The 20,070-nt window shown below is 34.2% G+C and overlaps 1 protein-coding gene across 1 annotated transcript; it reads left to right on the forward strand.

Moving 5' to 3' along the window:
- On the forward strand, window positions 15,492-19,857 carry LOC109843862 (RNA exonuclease 4-like). The gene is made up of 7 exons (XM_020412824.1): window positions 15,492-15,567; window positions 16,515-16,666; window positions 16,763-16,893; window positions 17,824-18,041; window positions 18,117-18,323; window positions 18,410-18,490; window positions 19,443-19,857. The coding sequence occupies exons 1-7, from the start codon at window positions 15,542-15,544 to the stop codon at window positions 19,675-19,677; spliced, it is 1,050 nt and encodes a 349-aa protein (XP_020268413.1). The 5' UTR covers window positions 15,492-15,541; the 3' UTR covers window positions 19,678-19,857.

Raw genomic sequence — 20,070 nt, forward strand, 5'->3', positions numbered from 1 at the left:
AAAGTGATTAGTTTGAAACAAAATGCGATGATTGAGAAATCCAGCGAAAATGTTGGTAATTTGAGGGACTAATTTTCTTCAAATTGCTAGTTTTACCCTTGATTGGAGGGTCCATTTTCCAAACAACTTGAGAATTGGAGGAGTTAATAGTCTAATGATTTGAGGGAATAATTTTTTAAAAAAATTGAAACTACAATCATCAACTAAAGTGATTAGTTTGAAACAAAATGCGATGATTGAGAAATCCAGCGAAAATGTTGGTAATTTGAGGGACTAATTTTCTTCAAATTGCTAGTTTTACCCTTGATTGGAGGGTCCATTTTCCAAACAACTTGAGAATTGGAGGAGTTAATAGTCTAATGATTTGAGGGAATAATTTTTTAAAAAAATTGAGGTATCTAGTAGTAATTTCTATTATTTGAGGGACTAATTCAAAATATGAAAGATTAATATTAAAAATTCAAAATTATATTTTATTAAGATAAGAATATAAATAAATTATAAAGTAAAGAGTAAATTGCATACAACCTCATTACATCTTTATATGTATGTAACGAACTCACTTTATTTATTACACTTAACCCCTTTTGATTCTTTAGAAAAACACGTTTTACCTATTGTTCATCTTTCCAAGTTAAAATTAGATAAGTGAAATAACTACTTATATTTATCTTTAGAATATTTTTACATTTACTTGGGCAGACTTTCAATATTTTACTAAGTCCCCCACGTCTCATTTACTAGAGTTCCTCTGAAGAGGGTTGTTACTTTGTAATTTCTATGTTTCTGAGTGAAACTAGATAAGTGAAATATCTACTTAGAAAAGTCATCACTAGAACATTATTAAAGATTTACTTAAGCATGCTTTTAATATCATTATGATTCTTGTCAAAGAAATTATCCTTACATATTTCCGGTAAAAATTCTAATAACAATATGCAAATACTAAACAATAATATTTAATATTTGATATTTATAATTTTTTAATTATGATAGGACACTAAACAAAATAGTATAATTTTAAAAACTCTAGAGAAATATAAATGTCCAAGCGATATAATAAACTAAAGAGTAAATTGCACATAACTCCCTTATTTATACATTCACATCAACTCATTTATTAGCATCTTTTGCCCTCTCAGTTCTTGAGTGAATGGGGGGTTTTAGCAGATGCATGTTTAAAATTAAATTGGAAATTAGTGCAAGGTGCTAATAAAAGAGCGGCGAAGGTTTTACATACAACTGAAACTGAAAATATAGATGATTATCTCATCCTAAGTTTATCATAAAATGTAACGATTTAAATTTTTTGAAAATTTTGGACATTGTCTAGATTTGAAAACTTCTCCCCTCAATATGTTAACTATTTTCGTAAAAGTTGCGTACAAAATCTTCATAGCTATTGACGCAGCGCATTGACGCATGCGCATTGACGCAGCGTACAAAATCCTAAGTTGTATATAACACATGCGCATTGATGCAGCTCGGAAGTTGTAACCTTGGAATCCGCCAAGGGTGTTCTCTGAATCCACAAAGAACGATCTTCGAATCCATGAAGAAATATTGAGGAAAAACAAAATTTTATTAATCAAAAATTATGCCTCTAGGACTTACAAGACTCTTCTTAAATAGAAAAAGAAACAAGACTCCTACAAGGACTCTAATTCCTACAATGACTCTCAACTTACCAAAAATGGTAAAGAATTCCTAAAACATTAAAACTCCTAAAAAGACTCCTTATGATTAGGAAAGTCCTCCGGTCAAATCTAAGATCAAATCGGATTTGTTTCCTAAACAAAACAGACTCCTAAAATATTACTAAAAATAGTAAAAACGGACAAAAATGCAAATATCTCTCAAACTGTAAGGAATTTGGTGAAACTGAGAACGCAAACCAAACCCAAAGGGGTGGGTTTGGATGGCTCCGTCTCGTCGAGATAGTCGATTTTCATATATAATTCGTCCAATTCTGACGTACGGTTTGAAAGTTACGACCGTTTCTTCGAAACAATTTATTTTCTTCGATCAGGCTCGCATTTGGGCTTGCGACTGTCCCACTTTGACATAAAAGTGTCTGCTAAGTGTTCTACATCACGCGTTTAACGTTCTTATATATTCAAAATATCTAACATTCTTTTCCATAAAGCATGAAAATATGGTCGGCACGTGCATTGCGTGCCCTGTTCGCTAAGTACTCATAAGTCATTTGATCGTGATAGTATAAGTTAACTTTACAAATTAAACTATGTTCATTGCATCGAGAAATTACATGTGAAAGATATGTCTGTCAATTGATCTTTCTGTCATTTGTCGTCAAGTGAAGGATTAGTAATTTGTTATTTTTTCATCATTTTACTTTTGTTATTTGGAGAAGAAATTTCTCTGACAAAACTAGTTGTATTAGTTATATTTTGATCTGGGATTTAACACGAATAATACATCGCACTCAAAATTAACAAATATTTATGAGCCTACTTATAGACAGCTCAAAATATGCTTTTTTTAAAGAGCTGACCAGCCTAAAGGAGTATCCACAGTCTTGAGGATCCATTATGAATATAATATGGTATTTAGTTAGGAATTTCACTTTCTACATGTAAGCCCCTAGGTGTGTCCATCCGGCCCTGCCGGGCCGGGCAAAATCGAAGCCCGGACCTGGACCTGGGGCCCGACCGGGCCGGGACCCGACCGGACCGGCTCGGTTTTTTTTAATTCTATTTAAAATTTAAATTATAAAAAAAATAAAAAAAAATAAAAATAATAATTTTATTAATCACTTAAAATGTCATAAATTATAAATAAAAAATTATAAAAATAAAATTTTTATTAATAATTAATAAATCATTTATAAATTACAAGTATAATTTTATTTTTGAATTCATCGCATCACAATAGATAAGTACATCCCAACTAGCTTTTTTAAATTTCTTTTCTTTTCTTTTTTTTATAAAAAAATGGTAAAAATTAGTTTAACATTATTATATTTTATATAATTATGTATTAGTATATACTTATAAATTATTATGTAACTATATATTATATATACATATATTATATGTAAATATATTGTATATATTTATAAGTTATAACTTGAGAGAGAGAGAGAGAGAATCGCATAAGTAGCCGTTGCCCGTTGGGCCAATGGGGAAGAAGTAGCCGTTGTAATATACTATACTTATATATACTTATATACTAAGAGAGAAAGTATACACACACACATATATAAAAGAGTATACTTATATAATAGGGAGTATACATATATAAGAGAGTATATATATATATATATATATATATATACACACACACATATATTATACATATATAAGAGAGTGTATACTTATATATACTTATATAAGAGAGAGTATACATATATAAGAGAGAGTATACTTATATATACATATATACTAAGAGAGAGTATATATATACATACATACATACATTATACATATATAAGAGAGAGTATTCTTATATATACTTATATAAGAGAAAGTATACTTATATATACTTATACATATATATACTTATATAAGAGAGAGTATACTTATATATACTTATATACTAAGAGAGAGTATATATACACACACATATGACATATTATACATATATAGAAATATATTATATAAGAGAGAGTATACATATATAAGAGAGAGTATACTTATATATACATATATACTAAGAGAGAGAGTATATATATACATACATACCTGCTAGCCCCTAGCTTGATATTCATAAAATCAATACAGCCCCTTGATATTCATAAAATCAATACTACGTAATCATGTGAGAGTAAAATAGGGTTTTCTTTCTCTATTTCAAGAGAAATTTCACGATTCTAATGAGTAGGTCAAAAAACTAGTCGATGAGTAAAGATTCGGACTTTTAAACTTTTTACGCTATTGATGAATAAATATCCAAACATTTAAACCATTTCAACACATTATCGATTTTTATTTTCACTAATCTCCAATGGTTAAAACCTGAATAGATACCAAAAAATATATATACTTTCTTTTAAATTGATGTAAGTCAAAATAGAAGGAACAAAAAGACATGTCTTAGTTGCATCAATGATTCGTTAAAATAGGGAGTGATAGTAGGATGGTGCTACATGGATCTAAAAACATGAGATCCTACATGAGACATGTGAGATGTCGGTTCCCTGTCCCATGATGACAGGTGATGTGTCGGCTCCATGTCCCATCAATTTAAAAGAAAGAGTCTCATGTCTTTTTGGTCCTACATGAGACATGGGAGCCGACACATCATCTGTCCCATGTAGGGTCCCATGTCTTTGTATCCCTAAGACATTTTTCGTGACAGTATCATTCAGCTTAAAGCAGAGTCATGGAATCATTGAAGAGACGCGAGGATGGTAGCTTGTTACAATCACCTCCAAAATGTATTCATTACAAAACTGAATACCTCCAAAGAGAGCAGACTGGCGAACCCCACATGCCCACTTGCCAGTGCTGGTGACTCATATAACAACACTAGAAGTCAACTTTTCAAGTCACCCACGCTCCAAAGCGAAAAATAAACATTCCATTGGGTAACTTTGTACAGAATAGAAAAAACTAGATATGCAATCAAATATGTATCAGGGTCATCTTGAAAATATTTTATGAATAATTGGCATGGTTACTCTCCATATCTTTTTTCTATAGATTATCCTCTATAGGACTTTTCCCCCCCTTTCTTATAATGCCTACATAACCCCACACCAAAAGGGGCCCACATCATTTCTTATGGTTTCTCTTTACACCTCACGTACATGCTACATTTTGCATACAGCTGCATATATAGCTATAGATAAACATAACAATGCAAGTGGATGACAGTGTGAAGGAAAAGGTTTTCTTGTTATTGATGGTTCTCTTGTTCAGGTTCAGTCATCCCAATGAAATGAAAAGATTTGTACGGTGGAGCATTATAAAGGAGAAAACTTTTATAACTGCTGTGCACTTTTTAGTGGTCAGCACAAAATTAGTATAAACTTGATTTACTGAGAGAACTACCTTAAAATAGGAACAAGTCTAATCTTTTATGCAAATTTAGACAATCGATGAGTCAAACAATGTATTATGACCGCTTATGATAATGATTATACTAATAAAAAATTATGCTAGATTTTTATTGAGGCTGCAAATAACCCCCTCATACCTCTAGTAATACCCTTCAATGAGTCTGGATCCTATCAGAACCTGCTGCACGGTGCAGAAAGTTCTCAACCCTTGAGCTGATAAATAGGATCTTTAGTGCCCTTCAAATAGCTCCTTAACAGCTAGCACCCTTTAATGCATGAGGGAGAGGGGCGGTATCCTTTTTCAATCCTTCTAAAAATGAAATTCAATGGTGTTGAGTGCTAGCAAATTAGTTGAGATGTGTTAAGTACTACTAGAGGCACAGAGAAGTTACGTGCTATTTACCCCTTTTAATTTAATAAGGCAAGTGCACAATAGCGTAAAGCTTTTTGGCTCGCGGGTGAACCGCGAGCCACCCAACTCGCAGAGGGGGGTACAGGGACAGTGGGCCCCGCAGAGGGGGGTACAGGGGCAGTGGGCCCCACAGCTGGGGCCCACTGCCCCTGTACCCCCCTCTGCGAGTTGGGTGGCTCGCGGTTCACCTGCGAGCCAAAAAGCAGGATTCGTGCACAATATGTTTATACAAAAGATCGAGACCTCTAGTCTATCTATATTACGACCCTATCATCTATATCATGTTGATAAAAATATATCGTCAGAACTCAGAACTATTCAAAAGAAAACAACAGTTATGAGTGTAACTAAAAGATATATAGAATCCACGAAAATAAGAAGATGAAATGACAACATATATGAAAATAATAAGAACATGACAAATTCTAAAAGCACTTCAAATGATATTATTGACTTAGAATCCTATAAGAAGCCATAAAATTCGTTTGGAGAAAGAGAGGTAGCTATACAATCATCTCACTTAAATTGTTATCAAGGGCCCCAAAACTTTATGGGATATGTAGGTTTTGTACCAATCCCAACAGATGTAGACAATCATAATCTACACTAGTTGAGATAAAAATACACATAAAACCATGAACTAGACATAAAATCATAAACTCGGATCAAGTGGGTACATGAATAATGTTATAATAACATTGTTGACTTCCAATATTGATGCATGTGTGATGTAGTATCATGCATATCCTTTAAAGTACTCAAATAATGGACAAGTTTATCTATTTATATGTCATAGCCATAAAATTACATGATAAAGGCTGAAGGCACTTGAAAAGATATTAACTGCCAATCCATATAGACAAAGGGAGGTTGAGATACGTCACTTAAAATGCCTCAAATACTTTATTGAATACATTGTCTTATGCCAACCTAAACAGATGTAGGCAATCATAATATATACTACTTGAGATACAAGTACATGAATCAACATATATGAATCATGTTATCATAACACTGTTGACTTGCAATATTAAGGTATGAGTGATGTAGTGTCGTTCATATCCTTTTAGAGTACTCAAAAAAGCAAGAAGCGTATCTATTTATATGTCATAATCATAGATGTCATGTTCTTTAAAATCTTAATGCAAATCTTTCATGCATAGATTTGTTGATGACACATGAATAAGTGATATTGTTCTCAAAAACATTGCCTGCACATGATAAGTTAGAGCAAAGAACAAAGATCAAGATATCAACAAACATAATAGGCTTGATATACTAGATCTGTTACTAAGAACATCAATATTTTGGCTATTCCTCAAAAAGTAGTCACAATCAGCATTATCTCCATTGTTTTTTGCCATACTTCATGTAGGTTTGGGAGGAGACATACATTGTCATAAACCAACTTAAGATCGTATTTTCAGATAAAAAAGGATGCAACAGATCATTTAACAATAAGAATTGTTGAACAGAAGGATACAGAGGAATCCTACACGAGTGAGATCACAATCCTCAGATTTCGACTTGGAACATTTTAGGACTTCCACTTACTAGCAGGATTGAATCTGGATTTTGTGACGTTTGTCCTAATCTCAGTCCTAGACAACCATAACACCTTAATTTTAAATCATAATTCTAATCCTAAACCAACGACACTTCAAAATTTAAATTTGAATCTGCATCCTATCCTAAACGAATAACACCCTAAACCAAAATCCTTAAGAGCATCGTGGGTATTGAGTATATCTTACCAAAGAAAACATTCAGATACTATATTTTCCAAAGATAACAGAATTTCATATTAATTAGGTGGAAAATCAGGAAGTGAAAACACAAAATTGAATAATTTTGTTACTGTTTACAGCATATAGATACATAAATAAGGTTTTTCAAGGGAACAAATCACTTGAAAACTGAATTTTATGTGAAGTTTTTTTTGATGGAAAATAGAGCCAATTGCCCTATCATTACTTGTATATAAAACTGTAGAGTATAAAAGTTAAACAAAAGAAGATATCTAATGGTGATTTCAGCGGCTTCCACCGAGATGGAGAAAATTGCTAAATCACTATTAGATGTCTTAGGATATGTACATGACTGTAATCAACAAAGTAGCAGATAGAAGAGAGTTACAAAATAGACAAAAGAGACAAAATACTGCTATCGAGAGATTAGAGGTTCCCATTGCTATCCTCGCTGGAGGAAATAAGCTCCGATAGTCCTCTCGAGCGAATGAGGTTTTTCAGTTTGAGAGTCTTCTTGGAAGAGGAAGCACCAATCCAGAAAAGAAGATAGTAAGCTAACTTTGAGGTGATTTGTTGGGGAGTGTTGACAGAATTAGAGAAGATACGATCATTGCGAGCTTTCCAAAGAACCCAGCAGACTGTCGGGAAACATAAACTCTAAAGTAGACGCACTAAACTTTCGATGGACCGATCCAAACATATGTCTAAACAGTGGCTGATATGAGTAGGGAGGGAGTCAATGTTAATTCTAGGTAGGAATTGGGCCCAAATTTGATTGACGAAGATGCACGAGAGGAAAATATGATAATGTGATTCCTGTTCAATGCAGAATGAGCAAGTTGAATAACCTACCCAGCCTTGAGAGGATAGCCTATCTTTAGTCTTCAATCTATTCAAGCTCAGGAGCCAGAGAAAGAATTTGACTTTACTAGGTAGTAAGTTGTTTGTCACATTGTTCCCTAATTAGAATAAAAAGTCCAAATGAACTTCGATTTCCATGCTACTAAGAGCAATACCTAGAAGATTAATGATGCAAGCATTTGTTGGGGAATTTTACTCACCCCGCCTACTATAATATGCGCAACTCCAAAGCCAACCCATAATTAACAAGATATAAAACGACCACAATTAAGGAAAAAAAGAACATCGGGATTTACGTGGTTCAGTCAACCAACTTCGACCTACGTCCACAGGGCAACAATACTAGAAATTTACTATATATTAGGGAGAACTACAAGAGGAACCACTCAACTCTCGTCTCTCAATCTCTCAACCTCACATACATAATAACTCCAAAGCCAACCCATAATTAACAAGATATAAAACGACCACAATTAAGGAAAAAAAGAACATCGGGATTTACGTGGTTCAGTCAACCAACTTCGACCTACGTCCACAGGGCAACAATACTAGAAATTTACTATATATTAGGGAGAACTACAAGAGGAACCACTCAACTCTCGTCTCTCAATCTCTCAACCTCACATACATAATCAACTTTCATATTCTCTCCAAAGTCCACTCCTTGTAATCTTTTGCACGGATAAAGATCACGAAACCCTCGCCTCTCGCACAATATTCTTGAATCAGGCTACACCCTCTGCTAACCCTAAATTACAACAATATTGGCGCGCTCTCTCTCTCTCTACTACATCTTCTTTCTACTCTCTTCTTTTTAGTTTTTCCTCCAACAATAGAAGAATATATATAGAGAAATCAAAACCCTATCTCTAACCTAACTTCCTAATTAAAATAGGATTCAAACTCCTAATCATGATGGAACACAAACTTCTAATCATGATAGATCTCTAACCATTTCTAATTCTCATGAAGTTCTACAAAGAATCAAAGACACAATTCCAACAGTTTTGTCTTGTATCAACTTCACATAAAATTGTCTGACTGAGGTCTTCGCAATTTTATGTGAAGTTGATACAAGACAAAGCTTGCATCATTAATCTTCTAGGTATTGCTATTAGTAACATGCAAATCGAAGTTCATTTGGACTTCTTATTCTAATTAGGGAACAATGTGATAATTTATAGTGTACAACTATAGTGTACAACCATAATTAGTAAAAGCCCTCAATCAAAATTATTATTTAACTCTTTTAGCTAGATTGTCATAATTAGTCCTAGGCTTCATCACCCTATGCATAGTTCCTTAGTAACTCTAGTTTAATAGGTAAAACATTGAAAACGAGTCTGCTAATGAAGGTTACAGATTCTGTCAAGAGGGAAAAAATTATAATGTCGTAGTTGCTCATGGTTATTCTGGCCGATTAATCTTTTAATATGCTAGTTCCCACAATTCTCGTTCCTTGTACGTCTTGACTGTTTGGCCTTTAGTAGGTATTTGGTTCACTGCTTTACGTATTAGTACCATGGCTTTCAACCTAAATGATTTTACTTTTAACTAACTTGTAGTTAATAGTCAGGATTATATTATTAATATTTGCGCTGATATCATCAACCGTGCTAACCTTGATATGGAAGTAATGCATAATCGTAACGCCCATAACCCCTCACCAGCAAAGGGACATCGGCACGAGATAATTTCGAGTCGATTCTGAAGGCATCCCAGCGTATAACCCGTCTACAGTTTGGAGCCATTAAACGGAGAAATTATGGTAGGGTTCTGACGAGAGTACCTTCAGAAGATGAAGAGTCGGATGCCGGCTCGGCGGTCGCATCTGACAACACAGTATCCAGCGAGGGGCAACCCCGCGAGTCATTCATGATAAGCGCGGAGCAAGTGGCTAAGATGCTTGAAGAAGCCATGAATAAACAACAGGAGACCTTCAGGTTTGAAATGCAGATGGCCATGCAGAATATGAGAGAAATGCATGAGCAACAAATTCAAGCACTGACGAACCAGCAAGGCGAGCCAAGTCGTCGTAACCAGGTTCATCAAGAAGAGGAGGATACGAATGCGGATGAAGCTCACAATGCCAATAATCCTCCCGTCAATGCAGGGGGTGGTAATGAGGATGCTAGTCGTAATGCCACACTTCCGCCACAGAATCGTGCTAACGAATTTAGCATTGGGTCTTGGGCTCTTTAAACTCTACAATTATTTTTAATTTTATTTGTTTCTACAAATTCTACAATTATTTTATATTATTTTAATTTCTATAATTTTTTATATTTATAAATTACATAATTATAATTCATTAATAATATAAATTTTTTATCAAAATTATATTTATTTTTTGCATTGTGTTCTTCAAAATTTAAAAAATAAAAAAAGTTTAATTAATAAAGAAACCGGGCCGGCCCGAAGCCCGAGCTCCTGTTTTGCCCGGCCTAGGCCCGGTTTTCCGGGCCGGCCCGGATGGACAGCCCTAACCATAGCCTCATAGAAAAGCTAATTGGGCCTACTAATGAGCTTCTATGCACTTAAGTTTTTGATATGAATTTATCTATACCGTACATAGTGCTCGCCTTTGGCTCTACTCCCATGTGAGTTGAGATTTCAAAATGTTCAACACCTGTCCTCACAATTCTCATAGTTTAAAAACAATAAAAAGAGTAAACTTAAAAAAACTACCCTTTTAATTCCATTCGTCCTCTCGTCACCACAGCAATACCTTTCAACCTAAGCTACCTGATAAGTTCAATTTTTCATGAGAACCTATAATAATACAGAACTTGACAATGGACAGAAATATGCTAACTGATGACTTCAGTTTATTTATTACCTTAACTAAGATACCATCTAACATCAGTAACATTGCTGACTCAGAAGGCTAATTAATAATTGACAAGAACTTCTCAAATGCTGTACTGATTCTCACAAGTAACACACATGAAAATAGCTTAATAAAGTTAAATCTGTTTCGCTAATTAATGCGGAGAATAAATAACAAAATTATACTGAATCTTATATCAGTCGCGTGATGAGATTTGCAGTAATTTACATGTTCATTCATCTGTATCAGACGTAACATTTTAAAAAGAAATGGAAAATTGACTCTTTCTTAGAGTAGAATTTGTATATATGAACAGGATGAACACCAAACCGAGGATATCATAAATCTAAAAGCAACTCCAGCGTCCATAGTACGTGCTGAACTGTATTTCAAATGTTTCCTCAGACAACAAACTAAAATTCACCACTAGACTTTGGTAAAACTCGAGTTTCTAGTACGTGCTGATAAGGTTTGAGATGTCAACATTGGTTCGGCTTTCAATTTGTCCTTATGGCATCAGCGATGGGGGTTTCTTCAGTTTTAGTAGATCGATATTACATATACATAGCATAAATCAGAGTTCAGTCATAGGCTTCTATTTGTCGACTTTTCCTTAACATACCAGTATCAAACCAAATGTTGGTAACTCAAACCTTAGATCTCCTCCTGTATCTGCTTTCACAAATAGATATCAACATGGAGTAATCATTAGCTGATATTGGGGTATCGGTCATTTCTGTTTTGATATTATCGACATGCTTAAAATTCGATATGATCTGGTCAATACTTATCCTTAGGTATATTGGTCAGAATGAGCCGTACTCAGGCCTAATCTGATTTGTCTTCGACCCATCAAAACAACACCTAATGCATGTGCAAGATATATTCTCCAATATGCAGCCATGCAGTGCACAAGTGCTTTGCGGGAAGGAAAGATCAAGGTGAATAAAGGCAGATACCTCAAAAACAAGCATCAGCGCACAAATGGTTTACTTTCACATGGCTTCAAGTCTTCATGGGGTCATTCCAAGCCCCCTCCATACTTTACCTAAGAGAATATAAACTTTACTTTTGTGATTTTCTTTCCAATTGAATTAAAAGAGATATTCCAACTTTAGAGGTGACGGGATCCTGAAAACTTCGTTTAGATACCATGGCATTTTCCTTGTTTCCATTGTGTTTTTACCAAAAAGGAAACACCATGCGTTTGAAAACTATGGTGTTTTTTTTAACTAAATCATCCTCGAACCAAAAACATAACACTTATTTTAAAGGATTGGGATCCTCTACTAATGAGGAGGTTCCTAATATCTCCTAATGGGATATTGGCCTTTGATTTATCAATCAAAGGCCATGATCTCCTCATGAGCAAAAGTAGGGGGAGGATAAGGATGAGATCTTGGCCTTTGATTGATAAATCAAAGGCTAAGATCTCTTTATTAGGAGATATTAAGAACACTATGCATTAGTCGAGGATTCCAATATTATTTTAAAATACCTAAAAGGTGTTTTAAGTTTGGTACTTTGGTTTTGAGTTGGAGGAGATGTTAATAACTTAATATAATATCTAACATAATATATTAAATATAATTAATATATAGTTATTATCGACATGCTTAGTATATTATATCATACTATATTATAGTTAATCAAATATATTATTAATACTTATCAAATAATATAAAATATATTAATAATTTAAATATCTTATATAATAAATAACATATTAAATACTAATATTTAATATGTTGATGGTGTATTATATAATAACATAGTTAAATTAATATAATAATAAATAAAAATAAAATATAAATAAATTAATAAAAAATAATAAATAAAATTTTTATGAAATAAATAATCATATTACTAATATACTTTACAATATTACATATCACTATAATATTATTAAATAATATGTAATTAAATTAATAGTATAAAATGTTATACATAGCTAACATATTTAACAATAAAAAACAACAATGCGAAATAATAAATATGAAGTAATATATTATATATTCATATATTATATAGGGAAATGTAAATATAAAATATAAACATATTAATATTCTATATATAATTTAAATAACTATAATATATTATATATAAATACTACAATTAACATAATGTCAAAATATTTATTCTGCCTTAACAAATGTTAATTGTAATAATAATATTGTTCATAATAATAATATTTACTTTATATCATAAATTATTAAAGTAAACTATTAATATATTTAGAAACGATAATATATATACACTAGTAATAACACAATATTAATATTATTAATAATATTGCATTATATTAATAATATTATTAATATTATATTAATAATAAAATAGTATTATTTTAAAAATATTATATAGTATATCACAATAACAAATTAATATACCAAAATAATTAAATATATTTTTATTTGAAAATAATATGTAATAATTATAATATAATATAATACATTAAAGTATAATATAATATTATAATACACTATATAATATTATATTGTATTATATTTAGTATTATAATATATTTAATACTAACATTATAATAGGTCAAACAAGTGTTGACGAAAAACACTCAGCATAGTGTTTTGAAAACACTTTAGGAGGAAAACACAACACCATTATGTTTTTTTTTATAAAAACACAACAAGGAAAACACCATGGTATCACAAAGCCTTAGTATTTATCTGTTCACTTATTTCTTTGATTACTAACAAGTTTTGAAGGAAAAAATTATCTAAAGAATGGACTTTACTGGCATATCAGATGCGTTAAAGGCCTTTTCCACTTCACCAAAACTCAGTGAAACAGATCTTTAACATGGTATTGGAGCAACCTACGTTCAGACCCATCTGCCACGCATTTAAAAAGCCAATTTAAACAAGATAAAGATATCGGCACGACTTCAAGTTTCAACCCACGAAATAAATATTCAGGCTACGATACATGTTAGAGTATAAAAATAATTATCAATACTCACTACAACATGAATTTATGGTGAGGTATGAGAGTTATATACTCTAACAAGATGCATATACCAGCAGTCAAATGACCTGAAAACCTTGACGACTACACTATTCTACCACTTTATACAAAAGGATCCAGAATCTGAAGGGTAAGGTATATTTTGTATCCCATGAGTTTCTTTTAAATAATCTAGCGTGATTTAGTCCTATAACATCAAGGATCTAACATGAATTGTCATCTCTGAATGGACATCAAGGGAATTTGGCATAAACAATCAAGCAACCTGTTACTCTCATAATAAATCAGTAATATGGAGTCCAGAAACTAACAGAAAAATATATCAAGCATGAAAAAGGGGGAATACAATAGGGACAATTTATAGGTAAGTAGACACACTGACAAACGGTTTATAACTACTTGACAAGGTTCATGTGCTCTTCTAAATAACTAAAGTAAGTAGACACACTGACAAACGGTTTATAACTACTTGACAAGGTTCATGTGCTCTTCTAAATAACTAAAATGCGAAAAAGGAGACTAAAAGTTTATAACTACTTGACAAGGTTCATGTGCTCTTCTAAATAACTAAAATGCGAAAAAGGAGACTAAAACAATGGCAATAGGAAGTAGCTTAACCTCTTAAATTACTCAGTTAGGTGGTTATCTCCAGATGTATATAGGAGATGGAGTACTACTACTTGTAGGAATTTCTCTTGAACCCTAGTGCATACTCTTGGTTGGGAGTATGAACTATTTTCTGTAACAACCATCCTTTTAATTTAGCTAGCTGGAATACCTTTGGGGTGTTCCATCCTTTTTCTCAAAAAAAAGTAATAATAAAATTACTCAGATATGAAGTGCATCTCTTCTTCATTCTTATTCATATTAGGCTGGCTGATAATCTTATATGATCATTTAAAATGATAATTAACACATAATCTCGTTCAGATGCAGCATCAAGGGGAGAAACTCCTTGAAGGTCTAAGAGCAATTATTTTTTCCATTCTGGAAGGTAAATGTGTTCATGGCGACAAAACTTTTTCACTTTGACATTCCATTCAGAAGAATTCAGTGTTGTAAGGTAGTATCCTGTTGACATGGAATATATATATTTTTTTGTTCCCATCATTTATCTTCCAGTTCCTTTTGACCGGGTATCTTTCAAAGACGAGAATCCTGGGGAGTCAAAAAGGGAACCAGAGACAGAAAACGGTCAAAAGTTTAAATCCTGAAGAAAAGATATATGCTCAAAGTCAAAACCCTTTCCCCTCGAGGCTCAGATTTACAAGATTTTGGATAAGAGGATATATGCAGGCAATATACTTAAGTCTTTCAGTAATTAGCTTGCTACTCATAATCCAACATATGAGATACCTTGGAAAGAACAGTCATCAGAGGACACTTAACATCTCTTTCATTTGGGAGTGGAACAAAAAAAAGCTTAAACCATCTTAAACTAAATAAGATAACACAATCTGCAACCTGCTCTGTCTAATTTATTGAAACTGTGACTAAATTCAAACCATTAATCACCTTAATCTAGTATGACAGAACTCGTGGAGGTCATAACTCTAGGCCATAAAGCATGAAGGCTTTACAACCAATGCTCGCATATAAATACGACCTATAGCTCCTCTCGTTCACTAACCTCAAATCTCACTGCTATAACCTGCTATCCAATAGGCCAATAACAGTCAGCTACAATGGATAACAGTTCTGAAACTTTGAGGTAAGCTTCCTGTCCTCTGCTATGAGTTTGTTTCTCATGCATCTTCTAAAATCTTCATCTCAGTCTTTGCACATGATGTGTTCCACCAGTTCATAAATCTTTTATTGATACATGATGTATTCATAACTCACGTGAATCTTAATTTTCAAAGAGCATTCAGGGCCCTTTGATGCAATTCATCTGACCTCGCGAGGTCTATGTTTCAACAGTTTTTCGCCTTCTTTAGTCCACAGATAAGGAAGCAGAATCTTAAAGAAAGTGCTGAGCAAACTAAGGGTGTGTTTGGCAAAGTGAACAAAACTAGGCCAGAACTAGTCCTGGCCCAGTTTTGTACCAAACTAGTTTTCTTTTGGACCAGACCCTCTTATTTCAAAAGAAAACTGGTTTAGTGACACTATTTAGGCTAAAAAAATTGGGCCAGCTCTTGCCTAAAATTTTGACAAACAAGAAACAAGTTAAAATTGGGCCAAGTTCAGTCCTGACCCAATTTTAACTTGTTGCCAAACACACCCTAAGTCTTACTAGATACATGCACCTTCCTATATATTTAGTAAATTTCCAACTTATAAAGCATGTGTTAATTGATTGTGGAGACTAGATTCATTAGCATTGAGGAACTTAAAAGATGAAAATCAACTCATTTTCAACTCTCATTAACTTATAGGTATATTTTTTAATAAAATGCCAAAAATAGGGGTTCCAGATACCCAGAGCATAGGTGAACTTCCATAGATCTCCTATGATATACCATGCCTAAAGGCAATGACATGATAGAACTAAAGGCGCGCGCTCCAACTTCCTATAAATATTGATCTCACTTCTAGTTGTTACAGCATGCATATCAAGGGTTGATATACCTTTTCTAGAGAAGTTTAAATTATACAATATTCGTGATGCTGTCCATAATCATCATCCATTTTAACTTGCCTATTGTTTTACTCTATTAGGAATAAATGCGCAGCTTGCTATAAACAATACAACAAGAAGGAACACTTGGTGGAGCACATGAGGGTCTCATTCCACTCAGTCCATGAACCGAAGTGTGGTGTTTGTCAGAAACACTGCAGATCATTTGAATCACTAAGGGAACATCTAATAGGTCAGTAAGAACCCCAAAGGACAACATACACTGAGTTACATCAGTTTAAGTTCCATTACAGCTTGATGATATAACTTGATCCTTCCTTTTGTTAAGGTCCATTGCCAAAACTAGAGTGCTCGAAGGTATTCAGTGCTCGAGGGTGCAACTTGTGTTTGAAAATTTTTGATAGCCAGACTGCTCTAAGATATCATCGGGGATATTGCCAAGTGTCCCGTCCTACTTCTGTAAGTAAAGTTTAACTGGTGATAATTTTGTCCAAAAAAGTTCAGTTACTTTGATAAACATAAGACCAGGCAGAAAGGAACGGCGTAAGACTTTAGAAAATAGTATGAGTTGACTCAATGTATGTGCCACACTAGCTCTCATAAGTTTTCTGGCAATCATCAGCTACAACAGATGAAGATTAGATATATATGTGAAAACGGCGAAGGAATTGTGAAAAACGTGAAGAATAACCCAAAACAGACTCCACCACACCCTAGTGTGGTGTCGAATTGTGAAAAACGTGAAGAATAACCCAAAACAGACTCCACCACACCCTAGTGTGGTGTCTGCCATGGGTGTGGTAGAATCTGTCCTGCACCCCCCCCCCTGCCACATCCACGGTGCAGGGTGTGGCAGAATCTGTCCTGCAACACACCCTCTGCCACACCCATGGTGCAGGGTGTGGCAGACTCGTTTTTTAGAATCCTCCTTTGTTTGGGAATCCTCCTTTGTTTGGGATTGTGTTTTATTATCAATAGGACCAAGTTTTTTAGGGTTTCTTAAGAAGAGAAAAGGAGAGAATTAGCATTGTTTTGAGCACTTTGAGAGGGAGATATTATGAGGGAGTTGAGAGCTTGTTTTGAGCACTTTGAGAGGGAGATATTATGAGGGAGTTGAGAGCTTTGGTTAGGGTTATATTTGAGTGATTTTGTGAGTTGTAACCCGTTGTATTTCTCCTCCATATAGTGAAATATTCTCATCCTCTCCCCGTGGACGTAGGCAATTGCCGAATCACGTATATCTCTGTGTTTGGTTTGATTTGTCGTAATTGGCTTGGTTTGTGCAAGTGTGTGGCTTTCTTCTTCTGTGATCTCAAGTTCGTTGTGTGTGCGTGCAACGCTTCCGCATAGGCGCGCGACAATATAATGTTTCAAAACCTTCTCTTGCAGGGTCTCACGAGTCGCATGTCAAGGTTGGGCTTGCAAAGCTCATTGGATTTTGATGCCAGAGCTCAAGGAGCCAAAGTAGTCGCACTGGGGTGCAAAATGGTTGGAGGAGGAAGTGATGGGACACTAGATATCTGCGCTAGGGTTTGCCTCATCGATGAAGCGGAAAACATCATCTTCCATACTTACATCAAACCACAGATAGCAGTCACAAACTATAGGTAACAAAGAAATTTCTTAAATTATTCCTTGCGTACTTGAAGCGAGTGCTATGAAATTTCAAATTATTTCCTTAGGTATGAAACAACCGGAATAAGATCCGAACACTTAAGGGATGCAATGCAATTGAACCAAGCTCAAAGGAAGATTCAAGATTACTTATGCAACGGAGAAGCGATATGGAAGATCCGATCAAGGGGAGGAAAGGCGAGGATTCTGGTGGGACATGGATTAGATCACGACCTTCAACGTCTTGGAATCGAATACCCTTCATTACTTATCAGGTGGTTATGACTGTTAGGTTTAAATTAAAGAGTCTCAAAAGCTATATTCTGAGAGCTTTCAGTTTGACATTGTTGCTTGCTCACAGGGACACTGCCAAATACCCCCCATTAATGAAGACAAGCAAACTTAGCAACTCACTTAAGTATCTAACACAGGCCTATCTTGGGTAAGTACAATAATTTTCTTTCTCATCTAAACTCTTTACTGTTTTTGGCAACAAGTCCTGCTCTTGAAAGTTGTTATATATAGCCAACTTTAATTCCGACGACATATCAGTATAGGGGTCTTCACAGATCCACAGGCAATATACCGAACACATATCATCCACATATAGAGCACCTTTTTACTTGTAATTTTACACAATAGCTAGACAAAGCATAGCAAGTGGTCCTGGCATTATGCTTTGAAGAGGGAGAAAAACTTACAAGGGACAGTACTATTAAGTGATAGTTTTTCCTCATCCAGTCTTTTTCCTCACTCCTAGGGTCCATGGTTGTGGGACCATCAGTCAGTACCTTTCCTACAGCTGACCACTACTACTACTGGATTGTGTACATCTCTAGCTACCATGATAAATATATCACGCACGTGTCAAATCTAATGCCGAAAAAGAATAGCTATATGCATCATAGCATCTGTGTCAATGAAAACTAATTCCTTCACAAATGCATCCCTACATAACTAAAAGCTAAAACTCACTACCTACTTCGTCCGAATTGGTTCATCCATCCTGAAACATATTTATAATTCTCTTTCTACATAGATAACCGTATTGATATTGTTAAGAAGAATATGATAATGATTGAATGAGAGATGATCCTTTGAGATGTTTTTATCATGTGCAGCGGAGGCCATTGAATGCAATAATTAGGAGAAATTATTAGATTGCAATCAATGGAAAAAGAAGGACTAGAGGTAGGCCTAAGAAAACTTGGTTACAAGCTGTTAAAAAGAAGTGGAGGAGATAGCTCTCGCCATAAATGAGTAGAAGACTAGGATTCCTGTAGCCGATTACAAAAACTTGGGAAAAGGCGTTACTCATTCTTGTTGTTGTATGTGCCATATGTTCCTCAAATATTCACTTGAACCTGCTCTTATTCAAATGTTCAAATGTATAGATATGAGATTCAGAATGGAATACAAGATCCATACGACGACTGTGTGGCTGCCATGAGGCTTTATGTCAGAATGCGGTCATTGGCTCATCCGCGTGATTTCACCTCGGGGTCAGGTGAAGCTCAAATTCGGAATAACTTTCCATCATGGAGGCAGAGGGAGCTTGAGAGCATGAGTCCAGAGGCTATGCTGAAGATTTCTGGATCAGATTACTACTGTTGGTGCTTGGACTCTTAGATAAACTACGGATAAAGTGGCCCATATAATCAATATAATAAGAGCAGCAGAGGCATGTGGTTATATTCTGATAGTTAATGCAGCGTTACAGTGGTGGTATATTGTATGTTGTGTGGCTTGATTGTGTAGTTTAATTTGCGTTAAATGTTTTCATGCTTATGAATAAAAGTTATTATGGATTGCCGTTTGAATAATATTTATAATTCTCCAAGTCACTGAATCATAACATCAAAATCTATGAATTACATCCATACCTTGCCTTTTTTTTTGTCATCCATCAAATAAGCCGAGTGTAAATATTGTTCAATATTTGTCATTTGTGTACATGCAAACTACTGGAACAATATAACTACATGAGAAGATGAAGAATCCTGCTCGAAAGCCAAAATGATA

Source organism: Asparagus officinalis, chromosome 1 (genome assembly GCF_001876935.1).
Source record: "Asparagus officinalis chromosome 1, Aspof.V1, whole genome shotgun sequence".
Lineage (NCBI taxonomy): Eukaryota > Viridiplantae > Streptophyta > Magnoliopsida > Asparagales > Asparagaceae > Asparagus > Asparagus officinalis.

What these genes read in the sequence shown, in the direction of transcription:
- LOC109843862 (XM_020412824.1), top strand. Translation starts at nt 15,542, where the DNA reads ATGGATAACAGTTCTGAAACTTTGAG. An exon ending in AAGTGTCCCGTCCTACTTCT is followed by an intron (nt 16,894 to 17,823) that starts GTAAGTAAAGTT and finishes CTTCTCTTGCAG; the next exon opens with GGTCTCACGAGTCGCATGTC. An exon ending in CTAACACAGGCCTATCTTGG is followed by an intron (nt 18,491 to 19,442) that starts GTAAGTACAATA and finishes TCAAATGTATAG; the next exon opens with ATATGAGATTCAGAATGGAA.